This window comes from Oncorhynchus mykiss, chromosome 1, assembly GCF_057628025.1.
Source record: "Oncorhynchus mykiss isolate SJ-2025 chromosome 1, ASM5762802v1, whole genome shotgun sequence".
Classification (NCBI taxonomy): Eukaryota; Metazoa; Chordata; class Actinopteri; order Salmoniformes; family Salmonidae; genus Oncorhynchus; species Oncorhynchus mykiss.
This window is the reverse complement of record NC_143022.1, coordinates 4,303,238-4,322,214: the sequence shown is the minus strand read 5'-3', so window position 1 is coordinate 4,322,214 and position 18,977 is coordinate 4,303,238. Positions and strand designations below refer to the sequence as shown.

General features: G+C 46.9%; 2 protein-coding genes across 5 annotated transcripts in view; both read left to right on the top strand.

Annotated features, from left to right (window-relative positions):
* Positions 1-2,720, top strand: part of LOC110524598 (solute carrier organic anion transporter family member 2A1) — a 69,332-nt gene extending 66,612 nt beyond the window's left edge. Inside the window, exons 12-13 of the mRNA XM_090233748.1 lie at positions 606-726; positions 1,014-2,720. Of these exons, the coding sequence (XP_090089874.1) occupies positions 606-726; positions 1,014-1,134 (242 nt within the window). The 3' untranslated portion in view covers positions 1,135-2,720. The remainder of the gene's footprint in view (positions 1-605; positions 727-1,013) is intronic.
* Positions 2,577-18,977, top strand: part of LOC110524898 (ras-related protein Rab-6B) — a 178,433-nt gene continuing 162,032 nt past the window's right edge. The window contains exon 1 of one of the 4 annotated variants that reach the window (XM_090233598.1): positions 2,577-2,720. Coding sequence is in view for 2 of the 4 variants with exons in the window: in XM_036982647.2 (XP_036838542.1) it covers positions 3,619-3,688 (70 nt within the window). In the remaining 2 variants the exon portion in view is untranslated. Of the gene's footprint in view, positions 2,721-3,417; positions 3,689-18,977 lie in introns of those variants that run through there. The other 3 variants (XM_090233558.1, XM_036982647.2, XM_036982599.2) reach the window with 3 other exon arrangements.

Here is an 18,977-nt window from a genome sequence, read left to right as displayed (position 1 = left end):
CCTGGTTACCAGCCCTGTTCAGCATGACCATTGACAGCTCCTGTATATAATGTTATGTATTGTGTGATTCTCCTCTATTCTAGCCTGGTTACCAGCCCCAGCCCTGTTCGGCATGACCATCGACAGCTCCTGTATATAATGTTATGTATTGTGTGATTCTCCTCTATTCTAGCCTGGTTACCAGCCCTGTTCAGCATGGCCATCCTCAGCTCCTGTATATAATGTTATGTATTGTGTGATCCTCCTCTATTCTAGCCTGGTTACCAGCCCCAGCCCTGTTCGGCATGACCATCGACAGCTCCTGTATATAATGTTATGTATTGTGTGATTCTCCTCTATTCTAGCCTGGTTACCAGCCCTGTTCAGCATGGCCATCCTCAGCTCCTGTATATAATGTTATGTATTGTGTGATTCTCCTCTATTCTAGCCTGGTTACCAGCCCCAGCCCTGTTCGGCATGACCATCGACAGCTCCTGTATATAATGTTATGTATTGTGTGATCCTCCTCTATTCTAGCCTGGTTACCAGCCTCAGCCCTGTTCGGCATGACCATCCTCAGCTCCTGTATATAATGTTATGTATTGTGTGATCCTCCTCTATTCTAGCCTGGTTACCAGCCCCAGCCCTGTTCGGCATGACCATCGACAGCTCCTGTATTTGGTGGAAACATGCCTGTGGCAACCAGCTGGGCTGTGGTTACTATGACAATAACACCCTGAGGAACAGGTGAGGAAGAAGGTCTCGTACTACTATTGGTTATGGCCTCGTTTATACAAGCGATAATGATTGGTTGAATGTATTGGTTGACTGTATTGGTTGACTGTATTGATTGATTGTATGCCTCGTTCATACAAGTGATAATGATTGGTTGACTGTATTGGTTGACTGTATTGGTTGACTGTATTGATTGATTGTATGCCTCGTTCATACAAGTGATAATGATTGGTTGACTGTATTGGTTGACTGATTTGATTTGTTGGTTGATTCAGTGAATGATTGATGTATCTCTGCAGATACCTGGGTCTGCAGGTGGGCTTCAAGGTGATGGGGATCTTCCTGCTGGGGCTGGCTGGATGGAAGGTCCAGAGGACCAGGGAGTACAACCTGGAAAAACGGCCTGATGGACCACTGTGATCCTGGGATACGACTGCCCGCTGGGCTCCTTAACTCCTTCCTTCCTGCCCCCTCCCTCCCTCCCACACGATAGAGACTGGCCACTGAGGACCACTATACCCCTCCCTCCCTCCCACACGATAGAGACTGGCCACTGAGGACCTCTTTACCCCTCCCTCCCACACGATAGAGACTGGCCACTGAGGACCTCTTTACCCCTCCCTCCCACACGATAGAGACTGGCCACTGAGGACCACTATACCCCTCCCTCCCACACGATAGAGACTGGCCACTGAGGACCACTATACCCCTCCCTCCCACACGATAGAGACTAGCCACTGAGGACCACTATACCCCTCCCTCCCACACGATAGAGACTGGCCACTGAGGACCACTATACCCCTCCCTCCCACACGATAGAGACTGGCCACTGAGGACCACTTACCCCTCCCTCCCACACGATAGAGACTGGCCACTGAGGACCACTATACCCCTCTCTCCCTCCCACACGATAGGGACTGGCCACTGAGGACCACTATACCCCTCCCTCCCACACGATAGAGACTGGTCACTGAGGACCACTATACCCCTCCCTCCCTCCCACACGATAGAGACTGGCCACTGAGGACCACTATACCCCTCTCTCCCTCCCACACGATAGGGACTGGCCACTGAGGACCACTATACCCCTCCCTCCCACACGATAGAGACTGGTCACTGAGGACCACTATACCCCTCCCTCCCTCCCACACGATAGAGACTGGCCACTGAGGACCACTATACCCCTCCCTCCCGTCTCACACGATAGAGACTGGCCACTGAGGACCACTATACCCCTCCCTCCCACACGATAGAGACTGGCCACTGAGGACCACTATACCCCTCCCTCCCTCCCACACGATAGGGACTGGCCACTGAGGACCACTATACCCCTCCCTCCCACACGATAGAGACTGGTCACTGAGGACCACTATACCCCTCCCTCCCTCCCACACGATAGAGACTGGCCACTGAGGACCACTATACCCCTCCCTCCCGTCTCACACGATAGAGACTGGCCACTGAGGACCACTATACCCCTCCCTCCCACACGATAGAGACTGGCCACTGAGGACCACTATACCCCTCCCTCCCTCCCACACGATAGAGACTGGCCACTGAGGACCACTATACCCCTCCCTCCCACACGATAGAGACTGGTCACTGAGGACCAGTTTACCCCTCCCTCCCGTCTCACTGTGCTAATCCAATCCACCACTTTATTACAATCTAACCTGTCTCGCAGGAGAGACGAGACTCTGAGGTACACTGTGCCTTTCAACTGGTCTGCTAATGCAGGGTCTGAATACAACAGAGGGACTACCGTGATTCAACTCTGTGCAGCCAGCCCTATTCCTATATAAGCGTTTCTCATGACTCCTCCCAGTGGGCTTAGCTGGTTATCTAAAGTTGTTTTTTTTCTCGCTGAGGTCCGCCTGTGCTTTTCAGCGGAGAGTACTGTGCTGTATACTAGTGTATCAACTGTATACTAGTGTATCAACTGTATACTAGTATATCAACTGTATACTTGCTGTTTACCCAGGGATGTTTTCCATTCAGGTTTCAAGGTAACTTAATATCGACATTAATTATATATGTTCGTCACTTACACAGAGGCATTTATGCGAAATGCTTGTGCTTCTAGTTCCCGACCGCGCGGTAATAACCAACGAGTAATCCAACCTAACAATTTCACAACAAATGATAAACGTATGACATCAGCTTTAATATACAGTAATATGCTATGCATCACATATCAATGACACTGTTTACGTAATTGATCTCTTGTTGAAATAGATTTTTAGCTTAGCAATATTATGCTACATTTAGATTATCTTCACCTATGTGCCTTATATGCAACACCAAATTAATGTGATTAATGTAAAATAATAAATAGTTTGTTTTATAGTGTACAATTGTTACTACATTGTGGTGGAAAAGTTAAGAGAGTGTGGGGAGAGAATGAGTCTCTCTGTCTCTGTCTGTCTCTCTCTCTCTCTGTCTCTGTCTCTGTCTCTCTCTCTCTGTCTCTCTCTCTCTCTGTCTCTCTCTCTCTCTCTGTGTGTGTACACATGAGCGTAAATAAAGTTAGTGAAAGGGTTAGAGACACAGTAGGCTTCAACGGAATAAATAATCGAAGATGTCGCGCACAATAGTAGACGAAAGGTTTTCCTCGCTTCGCATGACGTCATGCGTCAGAGCAGAGAGGGCAGGGCGGCAGACGGAGAGCGAGGGGGAGGAGAGGCCGCGCAGGCGCAGATCGGCATTAAAAAACTAACAGCAGCCTCCACAGTGCAGCAGCGCTCACTGAGGGAGAGGAAGAGAGAGCAGGTTGGAACGGATTAAAGGCGTCGCGTTTCAGTGTCACATCCAACATCATCAGCACCACAAAACCCGGACCTGCTGGGAAAGAGCATTTTAATTAACAGACCCGTTTTAGGAATTCACCCCCCCCCCTCCTTAAACATGTCTGTGGGTAGTGACTTTGGGAACCCTTTAAGAAAATTCAAACTGGTCTTTCTGGGAGAGCAAAGTGGTAAGTCATTCAGAAGCTTTGGGAGAAGTTGTGTTCTATTTGTATATGATGTGCCCTGCTGGCTGTTCTCAGGCTAAGTGAAGGTTTCCTGACTATATATATGTGTTTTACCTAATAGACTAATATGACGGAGAATTGACTATATTTTCTATAGGAAAATGACAAGCTTGTTTCGGTTTTTGATATATCGCTCACAAATAGTCCAGAGATCAGTTGATGTTGTTCATTGTAAGATGTTCATTATAAGATGTTCATTATAAGATGTTCATTATAAGATGTTCATTATAAAATGTTTATGCATTTCATTGTTTGGGTTATTTATTGTTTTGATTGCACTCTATGCAAAGTAGGGGCGAAACACAGAGTTTTTGCAGTCCAGTTTGACAATAATTTACAATATTATTAAAACCTAATAATTGCTATGTATGCTACAGTTGTTATATACATTTGGTGGCGTTATTGTCTCAAGCGCTGTGCTTGGTTTAAAAGAGACAGATAAATGATTCTGTGTATTGCACGAGACACACCCAGTGTCTGTCGGGGAGAACTTGTGTATCTGCAGTCTCTTCCACTGTAGGCTATTTTTTTTCTCTCTCTCTCTCTCTCTCTCTCTCTCTCTCTCTCTTTCTCTCTCTTTCTCTCTCTCTGTCATCCTCTCTCATTCTCTCTCGCTCTCTCTCTCTCTCTCTTTCTCTCTCTCTCATTCTCTCTCTATTTCTCTCTCATTATGTCTCTCATTCTCTCTCTCTGCAGATGAGGACTAAGTAAAATGTAAAAAAATATGATCCCAATAAAGGTTATGTTGAATAGATAGACTGATTGATGTCTTGATCTATGATGACCAACTTGTCTCTAGCTTATCTTGGCTCAGTTTGTCCCTAACAGGCTCCTCTACTCCACCCTAGTTACATCTCATCAGTTAGGGAAATAGGTTTATTCATGGTTATGATGTCAGACCAGCTCTCTCTGGGTGTCAATGTAGCCCTACCTGCAACTTCAAAATCAGTGTCCCCCATAAGCTCAAGAGGAAATGGGGGGGGGGGCTGGGTTCATTTCCCGCCCCCTGACCTCAATCTAGCCGGCAGCAATCATCTCAAGTCATTCAGTTACTGTGAACACCCAAATGACACCAATTCAGTCATTGTCTGGCCACGGGGGGGGGGGGGGGGGGGGGTCAGTCAGGGTCTGGCTACGAGGGGGGGGGGGGGGGGGGGGTCAGTCAGTGTCTGGCTACTGGGGGATCTCAGTCAGTGTCTGGCTACTGGGTGGGGGTCAGTCAGTGTCTGGCTACTGGGGGTCAGTCAGCGTCTGGCTACTGGGGGGGGGTCAGTCAGTGTATGGCTCCTGGGGGGGTCAGTCATTGTCCGGCTACTGGGAGGTCAGTCAGCATCTGGCTACTGGGGGGTCAGTCAACGTCTGGTTACGGGGAGGGGGGGGTCAGTCAACGTCTGGCAACTGGTCGGGGGTCAGTCAGTGTATGGCTCCTGGGGGGGTCAGTCAGCATCTGGCTACTGGGGGGGTCAGTCAACGTCTGGTTACTGGGGGGGGGGGGGGGGGTCAGTCAACATCTGGCTACTGGGGGGGTCAGTCAGTGTCTGGCTACTGAAGGTCAGTCAGCATCTGGCCAGTCTGTGTCTGGTTCCTGGGGGGTCAGTCATTGTCTGGCTACTGGGGGGTCAGTCAGTGTCTGAGTAGTGGGGGTCAGTCAGTGTTTGGCTACTTGGGGGGTCAGTCAGTGTCTGGCTACTGGGGGGGTCAGTCAGTGTCTGGCTACTTGGGGGGTCAGTCAACATCTGGCTACTGTGGGTCAGTCAACATCTGGCTACTTGGGGGGTCAGTAAGCATCTGGCTACTGGGGTGGTCAGTAAGCATCTGGCTACTGGGTGGTCAGTCAACGTCTGGTTACTGGGGGGGTCAGTCAACATCTGGCTACTGGGGGGGGTCAGTCAACGTCTGGCTACTGGGGGGGTCAGTCAGTGTCTGGCTACTGAAGGTCAGTCAGCATCTGGCCAGTCTGTGTCTGGTTCCTGGGGGGTCAGTCATTGTCTGGCTACTGGGGGGTCAGTCAGTGTCTGAGTAGTGGGGGTCAGTCAGTGTTTGACTACTTGGGGGTCAGTCAGTGTCTGGCTACTGGGGGGGGGTCAGTCAGTGTCTGGCTACTTGGGGGGTCAGTCAACATCTGGCTACTGTGGGTCAGTCAACATCTGGCTACTGGGGGTGGTCAGTCGCTGTCTGGCTACTGGGGGTCCAGTCAACATCTGGCTACTAAAGGTCAGTCAGCATCTGGCTCCTGGGGGGTCAGTCAGTGTATGGCTCCTGGGGGGTCAGTAAATGTCTGGCTACTGGGGGGGGGGGTCAGTCAGTGTCTGTACACACAGTGGGCTACTGGGGGGGTCAGTCATTGTCTGGCCACAGGGGGGGGTCACAGGGGGGGGTCACAGGGGGGGGTCTGGCTACTGGGGGGGGGGGGTCAGTCAGTGTCTGGCTACTGGGGGATCTCAGTCAGTGTCTGGCTACTGGGGGATCTCAGTCAGTGTCTGGCTACTGGGGGATCTCAGTCAGTGTCTGGCCACTGGGGGAGGATCAGTCAGTGTCTGGTTCCTGGGGGGTCAGTCATTGTCTGGCTACTGGGGGGTCAGTGTCTGGCTACTGGGGGATCTCAGTCAGTGTCTGGCCACTGGGGGAGGATCAGTCAGTGTCTGGCTACTGGGTGGGGGTCAGTTAGCATCTGGCTACTGGGGGGTCAGTCTGCGTCTGGCTACTGGGGGGGGGGGTCAGTCAGTGTATGGCTCCTGGGGGGTCAGTAATTGTCTGGCTACTGGGGGGGGGGGGGGGGTCAATCAGTGTCTGTACACACAGTGGGCTACTGGGGGGGTCAGTCATTGTCTGGCCACAGGGGGGGGTCAGTCAGGGTCTTGCTACTGGGGGGGGGGTCAGTCAGTGTCTGGCTACTGGGGGATCTCAGTCAGTGTCTGGCCGCTGGGGGAGGATCAGTCAGTGTCTGGCTACTGGGTGGAGTCAGTTAGCATCTGGCTACTGGGGGGTCAGTCAGCGTCTGGCTACTGGGGGGGGGGTCAGTCATTGTCTGGCTTCTGGGGGGTCAGTCAGCATCTGGCTACTGGGGGGTCAGTCAACGTCTGGTTACTGGGGGGGGGGGTCAGTCAACGTCTGGCTACTGGGGGGTCAGTCAGTGTCTGGCTACTGGGGGGGCCAGTCAGTGTCTGGCTACTGAAGGTCAGTCAGCATCTGGCCAGTCTGTGTCTGGTTCCTGGGGGGTCAGTCATTGTCTGGCTACTGGGGGGTCAGTCAGTGTCTGAGTAGTGGGGGTCAGTCAGTGTTTGGCTACTTGGGGGGTCAGTCAGTGTCTGGCTACTGCAGGGATCAGTCAGTGTCTGGCTACTTGGGGGGTCAGTCAACATCTGGCTACTGTGGGTCAGTCAACATCTGGCTACTTGGGGGGTCAGTAAGCATCTGGCTACTGGGGGGTTAGTCAACGTCTGGCTACTGGGGGGGTCAGTCAACATCTGGCTACTGGGGGTGGTCAGTCGCTGTCTGGCTACTGGGGTCCAGTCAACATCTGGCTACTGAAGGTCAGTCAGCATCTGGCCAGTCTGTGTCTGGCTCCTGGGGGGTCAGTCAGTGTATGGCTCCTGGGGTGTCAGTCAGTGTTTGGCTACTGGGGGGGTCAGTCAGCATCTGGCTACTGAAGGTCAGTCAGCATCTGGCCAGTCTGTGTCTGGTTCCTGGGGGGTCAGTCAGTTTATTGCTCCTGGGGGGGTCAGTCATTGTCTGGCTACTGGGGGTTCAGTCAGTGTCTGAGTAGTGGCTGTCAGTCAGTGTTTGGCTACTTAGGGGGTCAGTCATTGTCTGGCTACTGGGGGGTCAGTCAACATCTGGCTACTGGGGGGGTCAGTAAGCATCTGGCTACTGGGGGGGTTAGTCAACATCTGGCTACTGGGGGGGTCAGTCAACATCTGGCTACTGGGGGTGGTCAGTCGCTGTCTGGCTACTGGGGGGGTCAGTCAACATCTGGCTACTGAAGGTCAGTCAGCATCTGGCCAGTCAGTGTCTGGCTCCTGGGGGGTCAGTCAGTGTATGGCTCCTGGGGGGTCAGTCATTGTGTGGCTACTGGGGGGTCAGTCAGTGTCTGGCTCCTGGGGGGGGGTCAGTCAGCATCTGGCTACTGGGGGGGTCAGTCAGTGTCTGTACACACAGTGGGTAACTGAGTGTCTCATCAGGGGGATAGGATCGGTGATGACCGACAGTCACAGATTTATTCCTTGTTGGATATCTAGTACTATAGTGTAATTGGTAATGGTAAATGATGTTGGATATCTAGTACTATAGTGTAATTGGTAATGGTAAATGATGTTGGATATCTAGTACTATAGTGTAAATGGTACTTTATATAAACACCATGTAATTACCATATAATTACCACGTAATAACGCCTGATGGTACAGTATTACATCCTAGTCTTTCCATTTGTTGCTGAGAACTGAAGACTGTATTTGGCGAGGCCAACATCTGCAAACATCTGGAGTTATAGTTGACTTTTATTTCATACCTGGACAGAACTTGAATGATAGACCGTCACTGTTCAAGTGTACATATATAAGTAATGAATAAATGTTCTTATTGAATATGTCTGCTGAGTCATTCTACTTATCTTGCGGACTCCACAGAATGTTCTTCATCTTCTTCGTAATTTTCAGTGTCGACTGATTTGTTTGAAATGGCATGTGGGCACGACTTTGAATATTACCAAGACCATTTCACTATCATGCCAGAAGGTCTGGTGATCCAGCTTGGATAGCTCTATCGGTTGAAGCACTGAGGCTCCTGTAGACATGTGTGGAGGAGATAGTAGAGGCCAGATGCTCTGGCTGTTAGCCTGGATCCAAACTGAATTGTTTCCTTTGAAATTATGAGATGAAATGATAGTAAAAATGATGATCTACCGATCATCCTGGAGATTTTTATTTTGTCGGGTAGAGCCGGGGTGGAGTCCATTAGAATTGAATAGCAGTCAGTTCAGGAAATGATTCAAAAGGAACAACTTTTGAAAATGAAAAGTTTCTCCTTTTCAGTTTATTGAGAAGTCCTTGAAAATAAATGAAGTTAAAATGATTGAATTGGAATGTCAATGTACCTGCTGAATTGACTGACTTCCATTTTTTTAAATGAACCCAACCCTGTTGGAGAGACTCTCCGGCTGCTCTAGTCTTTCAGACAGTTTGTAGTTGGAGTTGTTTCAAGGCAAGTGTTTGTCAACGGTGCTGAGCTGAACTGAACTCCCAGGCCCATTGACACCAGGGTCTCATTCTCAAGTGTTTGTCAACGGTGCTGAGCTGAACAGAACTCCCAGGCCCATTGACACCAGGGTCTCATTCTCAAGTGTTTCTCAACGGTGCTGAGCTGAACTGAACTCCCAGGCCCATTGACACCAGGGTCTCATTCTCAAGTGTTTCTCAACGGTGCTGAGCTGAACTGAACTCCCAGGTCCATTGACACCAGGGTCTCATTCTCAAGTGTTTCTCAACGGTGCTGAGCTGAACTGAACTCCCAGGCCCATTGACACCAGGGTCTCATTCTCAAGTGTTTCTCAACGGTGCTGAGCTGGACTGAACTCCCAGGCCCATTGACACCAGGGTCTCATTCTCAAGTGTTTCTCAACGGTGCTGAGCTGAACAGAACTCCCAGGCGCATTGACACCAGGGTCTCATTCTCAAGTGTTTCTCAACGGTGCTGAGCTGAACTGAACTCCCAGGCCCATTGACACCAGGGTCTCATTCTCAAGGGTTCCCTGAGTAATACAACACTCATTTACAATCTGAAACAAAACGGCAACCAATACAATGTAAAATACAACACAACAATTGAAGAAAAATAGTTACATTCCTCAGCTACTAGGTCCTCAATCAAGACTTTAAATTGCCCGAGCGGCAACACAACATCCAAATGTAATGAGTTTTGTAAACTGTTTCAGCAGTGAAGTGCATTACAACTAAAAAAGGATTTACATAATTTGGTGGAGACCTGAAGGAACCTCAAGAGTTAACCAACCCTGTGAACGGGTTTGGTAAGTCTCATATTTCTACACGAAAACAACAAAGTTGCGTAAGTTGGAAGCTTGTGTAGTAGAACTTTATATATTAAAACAGAATAGTGATCTAAAGGACTTTAGTGAGTATCAACCTTTAAATACAGAATGCAGTAGTGAATATTAAAACTGGCCCCTGTGAGAAAGGGCCCTACGATGGTAGACAACATCCAGAGGTTTAAGAGAAGTGGCTGCTGCAATTCTGATAAATGGTGTCACCATAGTCAAGAACTGACAGGAATGTTGACTGTACAATCGGCTTCCTGCTTGTTGTAGGGAGGACAAAGATATATTTCTATAAAAGAAGCCCGCTTTAAACCTAAGCTTTTTAACTAGCTCATCAGTGTATGATCTTTATGATCTTAGCAAGTTAATTAACACATCTTAAACAAGCGTAGCAGCTGAAACGGTGCTTTGACCTGGTCTAAATGTCCTGGTCTAAATGTCCCGGTCTAAATGTCCCGGTCTAAATGTCCCGGTCTAAATGTCCCGGTCTAAATGTCCCGGTCTAAATGTCCTGGTCTCCTGGTCTAAATATCCTGGTCTAAATGTCCTGGTCTCCCGGTCTAAATGTCCCGGTCTAAATGTCCCGGTCTAAATGTCCCGGTCTAAATGTCCCGGTCTAAATGTCCGGGACATTCAGAGAAACAGATTGTACTTTCAGGACTGCGTAGAAAGGGGTCATACGTGCTTTCAGGTGTGTGTCCCCCGGCGAATCATCTTCACAATAAACAAACACAGGCTCCTTCTGTTCAGATCAACCCAGGGTATGACACCATTTAATCTTGTAACTGTACATCTAACATAGTGATCATAAACGTTGACAGTGTATGTGACATGAGTTTTATGATATGGAAACGTGAAGTGCCCATTTGGACTCACAGGTGTTTGGCTTGTATGACGTCAAAGAGGTATTTATTACAATCCTCAACGTCTTATCTTTGAAAATACATCGAGTCCTCTTAATTTACAATATTTCCTTCACTCAGACAACAACACATTTGCAAAAAGTCGCTCAATTACTGTGAGGGACGGGGGCAACTTGTTGTTGCTAGCAGTGCTCAAGTTCAGAACGGCTGCCAAAACCCACACAGCGCTGTGAAGTTACTGTAAAGCCCCTATGTTCCAATTTAAATGATGGTGCATTGTGGGAAAATGTTATGGGCTGGGAAAGAATGGCTGTATTTCTGATCAGCACTCCTACTCTGGGAGGCTTTATAAATATGGGCCCAGAGCTTTACAAAATGATAGGTCGCCTGCTGCTCCTTAGCGTGCACACTATCGTAAAGATATACAAATGTATACATTGATCTGAGACTTCTGCAATTTGTGTTCTGCTTTTGTACACAAGAAGAAGTTTGATTCTGACACATGAGGATTTTGAGTAAGACTGCCTGAATAATCTATCTCCACTTGAAGAGTGAAATTAAACCTGGGATGTTCTGCTGTTCAAGAAGAATAAGTAAACTTTCTTCAGAGGAATGGGAACTCCAGATGGGTGGGTGGAGTTGGTTTCACCTTCTTTCTAGTTAACTGTGCTGTCAGAGGAATGGGAACTCCAGATGGGCGGGTGGAGTTGGTTTCACCTTCTTTCCTGTTAAATGTGCTGTCAGAGGAATGGGAACTCCAGATGGGCGGGTGGAGTTGGTTTCACCTTCTTTCCTGTCAACTGTGCTGTCAGAGGAATGGGAACTCCAGATGGGTGGGTGGAGTTGGTTTCACCTTCTTTCCTGTTAACTGTGCTGTCAGAGGAATGGGAACTCCAGATGGGCGGGTGGAGTTGGTTTCACCTTCTTTCCTGTTAAATGTGCTGTCAGAGGAATGGGAACTCCAGATGGGCGGGTGGAGTTGGTTTCACCTTCTTTCCTGTTAAATGTGCTGTCAGAGGAATGGGAACTCCAGATGGGCGGGTGGAGTTGGTTTCACCTTCTTTCCTGTTAACTGTGCTGTCAGAGGAATGGGAACTCCAGATGGGCGGGCGGAGTTGGTTTCACCTTCTTTCCTGTTAAATGTGCTGTCAGAGGAATGGGAACTCCAGATGGGCGGGTGGAGTTGGTTTCACCTTCTTTCCTGTCAACTGTGCTGTCAGAGGAATGGGAACTCCAGATGGGTGGGTGGAGTTGGTTTCACCTTCTTTCCTGTTAACTGTGCTGTCAGAGGAATGGGAACTCCAGATGGGCGGGTGGAGTTGTTTTCACCTTCTTTCCTGTTAAATGTGCTATCAGAGGAATGGGAACTCCAGATGGGCGGGTGGAGTTGGTTTCACCTTCTTTCCTGTTAAATGTGCTGTCAGAGGAATGGGAACTCCAGATGGGTGGGTGGAGTTGGTTTCACCTTCTTTCCTGTTAACTGTGCTGTCAGAGGAATGGGAACTCCAGATGGGCGGGTGGAGTTGGTTTCACCTTCTTTCCTGTTAAATGTGCTGTCAGAGGAATGGGAACTCCAGATGGGCGGGTGGAGTTGGTTTCACCTTCTTTCCTGTTAAATGTGCTGTCAGAGGAATGGGAACTCCAGATGGGTGGGTGGAGTTGGTTTCACCTTCTTTCCTGTTAACTGTGCTGTCAGAGGAATGGGAACTCCAGATGGGCGGGTGGAGTTGGTTTCACCTTCTTTCCTGTTAAATGTGCTATCAGAGGAATGGGAACTCCAGATGGGCGGGTGGAGTTGGTTTCACCTTCTTTCCTGTTAAATGTGCTGTCAGAGGAATGGGAACTCCAGATGGGTGGGTGGAGTTGGTTTCACCTTCTTTCCTGTTAAATGTGCTGTCAGAGGAATGGGAACTCCAGATGGGTGGGTGGAGTTGGTTTCACCTTCTTTCCTGTTAAATGTGCTGTCAGAGGAATGGGAACTCCAGATGGGTGGGTGGAGTTGGTTTCACCTTCTTTCCTGTTAAATGTGCTGTCAGAGGAAGCTTCTCCTCCTGGCTGGATATCTCGTTGTTTCTCTCCTCCACCCTGTTTCCTGAGCTGTGTTGTACAGACCTGGGTACAAACCCTATCTGCTTTTTATTACTTGTTTTACTTACTTCAATGTATTGAAATCGACCTGACCTTAGAGAGCTTTTTATGTCTCTATTTTGGTTTGGTCAGGGTGTGATTTGGGTGGGCATTCTATGTTATTTTTTCTATGTTTTGTATTTCTTTGTTTTGGCCTGGTGTGGTTCTCAATCAGGGACAGCTGTCTATCGTTGTCTCTGATTGGGAACCATACTTAGGTAGCTTTTTCCCACCATGTGTTGTGGGTAGTTGTTTTCTGTTGAGTGTTTTCTGCACTGTTCAGGTTTCATTTTGCACTTTTGTTTCAGTGTTCAGTTTAAATAAAAATAAAAAGTCATGAACACTTACCACGCTGCGCTTTGGTCCGATTCCTCCTCATCCGACGACGACACCCGTTACACGAATGTTAGTACTGTTAAGGCTCTGTTGATTGATGCGGAATTTTAAAAACGAATTATGGTTGGGAGAGATGAAGCAACAGGAGTGTGCTAATAAGTCTGGCTGCACAGCTGATTGGCTAATTTTAGTGTCAATTATAATAAGAATAAACTGTATTTTGAAACTAAGTTAAATAATACAAATTATGATGGAAAATCTTTGAGTTATTTAAAATGAAATTATAGACAGAAACATTCATTCATGATTCATTCATTCATGATTCATTCATGATACATTCATTCATGATTCATTCATTCATGATTCATTCATTCATGATTCATTCATTCATGATTCATTCATTCATGATTCATTCATTCATGATTCATTCATTCATGATACATTCATTCATGATTCATTCATTCATGATTCATTCATTCATGATTCATTCATTCATGATTCATTCATTCATGATTCATTCATGATACATTCATTCATGATTCATTCATTCATGATTCATTCATTCATGATTCATTCATTCATGATTCATTCATTCATGATTCATTCATTCATGATACATTTATTCATGATTCATTCATTCATGATTCATTCATTCATGATTCATTCATTCATGATTCATTCATTCATGATACATTCATTCATGATTCATTCATTCATGATTCATTCATTCATGATTCATTCATTCATGATTCATTCATTCATGATTCATTCATGATACATTCATTCATGATTCATTCATTCATGATTCATTCATTCATGATTCATTCATTCATGATTCATTCATTCACGATTCATTCATTCACGATTCATTCATTCACGATTCATTCATTCACGATTCATTCATTCATGATTCATTCATTCACGATTCATTCATTCACGATTCATTCATTCACGATTCATTCATTCATTCATTAACTCCATCTGTCGTTGAATCAGATGGTTCCATCATCACGAAACCTTTTGATTTTGCCAATTATTTTAATGACTATTTAATCTGCAAATTGGGCCAACTTTGGCAGGAAATGCCAACAACAAACAGTGAGCCGTGTCACATTCGTGCATAAAATACCTTAATAATGAAAGATAGAACATTGTCGTTTTGAATTCTGTAAAGTTAGTGTGGACAAGAGATTGTTGTTCATCAATAAATGAGAAACCTTGTATTTACAACCCAGATGGATCAAATCAAACGGTATTTATACAGTACATTTCAGACATGGAATGCAACGCAATGCGCTTCAAAGGAGGGAAAAAAAAACCTATGGAAAAAAAAAGCTGAAATATTTAACAAACATAAGATAAAAAAACTAAATAATGACACAAACTGAACAACTAAAAAGCTCCCAAAAGGAAAAGCAAAGTTTAAAAATCTGTTTCAAGATCTCTTTTAAATATGTCCAAAGTTTCAGCCCCCTCAGGGTCTCTGGCTGGGAGCATAATAACTAAAGGCTGGGGGCATAGTAACTAAAGACTGGGGGCATAGTAACTAGAGGCTGGGGGCATAGTAACTAAAGACTGCCTCTCCATGCCTCTTGGTCCCCCTCAGGTTCTCTGGCTGGGAGCATAATAACTAAAGACTGGGAGCATAGTAACTAGAGGCTGGGGACATAGTAACTACAGGCTGGGGGCATAGTAACTACAGGCTGGAGACATAGTAACTACAGGCTGGAGACATAGTAACTACAGGCTGGAGACATAGTAACTACAGGCTGGAGACATAGTAACTACAGGCTGGGGGCATAGTAACTACAGGCTGGGGGCATAGTAACTACAGGCTGGAGACATAGTAACTACAGGCTGGGGGCATAGTAACTACAGGCTGGAGACATAGTAACTACAGGCTGGAGACATAGTAACTACAGGCTGGGGGCATAGTAACTAAAGACTGCCTCTCCATGCCTCTTGGTCCCCCTCAGGTTCTCTGGCTGGGAGCATAATAACTAAAGACTGGGAGCATAGTAACTAGAGGCTGGGGGCATAGTAACTACAGGCTGGAGACATAGTAACTACAGGCTGGAGACATAGTAACTACAGGCTGGGGGCATAGTAACTACAGGCTGGAGACATAGTAACTACAGGCTGGAGACATAGTAACTACAGGCTGGGGGCATAGTAACTAAAGACTGCCTCTCCATGCCTCTTGGTCCCCCTCAGGTTCTCTGGCTGGGAGCATAATAACTAAAGGCTGGGGGCATAGTAACTAAAGGCTGGGGACATAGTAACTACAGGCTGGGGGCATAGTAACTACAGGCTGGAGACATAGTAACTACAGGCTGGGGGCATAGTAACTAAAGGCTGGGGGCATAGTAACTAAAGGCTGGGGGCATAGTAACTAAAGGCTGGGGGCATAGTAACTAAAGGATGGGGGCATAATAACTAAAGACTGCCTTTCCATGCCTCTTGGTCCCCCTCAGGTCCTCTGGCAGGCTATTCCAGAGGCCGGGGGCATAGTAACTAAAGGCCGGGGGCATAGTAACTAAAGGCCGAGGGCATAGTAACTAAAGGCCGGGGGCATAGTAACTAAAGGCTGGGGGCATAGTAACTAAAGGCTGGGGGCATAGTAACTAAAGGCTGGGGGCATAGTAACTAAAGGCTGGGGGCATAGTAACTAAAGGCTGGGGGCATAGTAACCAAAGGATGGGGGCATAATAACTAAAGACTGCCTTTCCATGCCTCTTGGTCCCCCTCAGGTCCTCTGGCAGGCTATTCCAGAGGCCGGGGGCATAGTAACTAAAGACTGCCTCTCCATGCTTCTTGGTCCCCCTCAGGTCCTCTGGCTATTCCAGAGGCTGGGGGCATAGTAACTAAAGGCTGGGGGCATAGTAACTAAAGGCTGGGGGCATAGTAACTAAAGACTGCCTCTCCATGCTTCTTGGTCCTAGGCTTTGAGATAGTTAAAAGGCCAGAAGACCTGAGGGACCTACTGGGTACATACAGTAACTTAAAAGCATATCTTACATATATTGAGGTGCACAATCGTGGATTGATTTAAAAAAACAATAGAAGAATCTTAAAATTAATTCTAAAACTCACCAGTGCAGAGACCTTAAAACTGGTGTAATGTGTGCTCACATTGGCCAGCTAGCTGCCACCGTTGGTTTACATAAACTAGGTTGACTGTGCCTTTAAACAGCTTGAACAATTCCAGAAAATTATGTCATGGCTTTAGAAGCTTCTGATAGGCTACTTGACATCATTTGAGTCAATTAGAGGTGTACCTGAGGATGTATTTCAAGGCCTACCTTCAAACTCAGTGCCTCTGATTGACATAATGGGAAAATAAAAAGAAATCAGCCAAGACCTCAGAAAAAAATTGTAGACCTCCACAAGTCTGGTACATCCTTGGGAGCAATTTTCAAATGCCTGAAGGTACCACGTTCATCTGCACAAACAATACCACGCGAGTATAAACACCGTGGGACCACGCAGCCGTCATACTTGTAAGGTCCTGGGTGTCGTGAGGGTGAAATCAGGCGCAGGAAAGCAGAGTTCAATAAAGTGCTTCTTTAATGCGGAGAACTACGGTCACCCCACTTACGGGTGCTCAAACCAAATGCCCCAGACACAGGGAAACGAAAACAGTCTAGCACTAAATACACAAACATGTACATCTAACGCAAACACCAGGGTTACAATTATCAATCCCGCACAAAGAACCAGGCGGGCCGGCTGACTAATAAAGTCTCACTAATTATAACCAACTCAAAGCAGGTGTACTCAATAAACACATAAGGAGGGGGAGAAAATAATCAGTGGCAGCTAGTAGGACGACGACCGCCGAGCGCCAGCCGAATGGGAAGGGGAGCCACCTTCGGTCAGGAACGAGGCGCGTTCTGTCTCGTAGAGATGAACGTACTTTGGTGCGAAAAGTGCAAATCAATCCCAGAACAACAACAAAGGACCTCGTGAAGATGCTGAAGGATACAGAAGTATCTATGTCCACAGTAAAAACGAGTCCTCTGTCGACATAACCTGAAAGGCCGCTCAGCAAGGAAGAAGCCACTGCTCCTAACCCGCTATAAAAAAGCCAAACTATGGTTTGCAATTGCACATGGGGACAAAGATCGTACTTTTTGGAGAAATGTGCTCTGGTCTGATGAAACAAAAATATAATTGTTTGGCCATAATGACCATCGTTATGTTTGGAGAAAAAGGGGGATGCTTGCAAGCCGAAGAACACCAACACAACCGTGAAGCACGGGAGTGACAGCATCATGTTGTGGGTGTGCTTTGCTTCAGGAAGGACTGGTGCACTTCACAAAATAGATGGCATCATGAGGCAGGAAAATTATGTGGATATATTGAAGCAACATCTCAAGACATAAATCAGGAAGTTAAAGCTTAGTCGCAAATGGGTCTTCCAAATGGACAATGTCCCCAAGCTTACTTCCAAAGTTGTGGAAAAATGTCTTAAGTACAACAAAGTCAAGGTATTGGAGTGGCCATCAAAAAGCCATGACCTCAATCCTATAAAAAAGGTGTGGGCAGAACTGAAAAAGTGTGTGCGAGCAAGGAGGCCTACAAACCTGATTCAGTTACACCAGCTCTGTCAGGAGGAATGGGCCAAAATTCACCCAACTTATTGTGAGAAGCTTGTGGAAGCCTACCTGCAACGTTTGACCCAAATTAAACAATTTAAAGGCAATGCTACCAAATACTAATTGAGTGTATGTAAACTTCTGACCCACTGGGAATGTGATGAAAGGAATAAAAGCTGAAATAAATCATTCTCTCTACTATTATTCTGACATTTCACACTCTTAAAATAAAGTGGTGATCCTAACTGACCTGAAACAGGGAATTCTTACCAGGATTAAGTGTCAGGAATTGTGAAAAACTGAGTTTAAATGTATTTGACTAAGGTGTATGTAAACTTCCGACTTCAACTGTATCTGAAAGTTTTCGAATAGTATTTGAACCCAGGGCTGGTCCTCAACCCTACTGTCTGCTGTGCGGAGGATGGCTCAGCAAGGCGTCTGGCTCTAACTTCTTTGGTCGGTCAAAGCTAAATGGGGGTTTAAATAAGCAGGCAAATCAGCTGAGTTCCTTGCTCAAGTCTGTGTTCCCTGCTCAACCCACGCTTATTGCGGGAGCCAAGTTGCCCACTCTCAGCCGCCTCAGAGCAATCAACAGCCAAGTTGCCCACTCTCAGCTGCCTCAGAGCAATCAACAGGGGGATTGTTGGAGTGGTACACAGATTAGCCTACTATCTCTCTGCATTTAATATGTTAGCACGTAGAGGTTTTGCCCTGGGCAGGTTTGTGAGGTAAGCAGAATCACTACAGTCTGTTTACACAATACTTGTTGTACATCACAAATGGTGCCCTATTCCCTATATAGTGCACTACTTTTGGCCAGTCCCCAGGATCAAAAATAGTGCACTGTAAAGGGAATAGGGTACCATTTAGGATGCAGTACACAGAACTTGTAGTGTGAAATACTAAAGCCAAGGTTGCTCGGTTGGTTTCACCAGATGGGAATACATTTGGTAGAAGCATTGGCATCTCCGTCTGTTTTATATTTATTCGTGCTCCACATAGTTCAACAGCACAGTCTGCACAACATAAAATAGCATTGGCTTTCAAATCTTGCTGAGAGGGAGAGAGAGAGAAAGAGAGAAAATTGGGTTCTTGGTCACATCTCTTCTCCCCCGGTTGCTCAGTTTGGCCGGGCGGCCAGCTCTAGGAAGAGTCTTGGTGCTTCCAAACCAATACAAAACTCCAGCACACAACGTCCCAGGGGGTGAGCACGCTCTGCCACAAAGAGGCAGTTTAGTCGGAGCAAAGTCCATGTC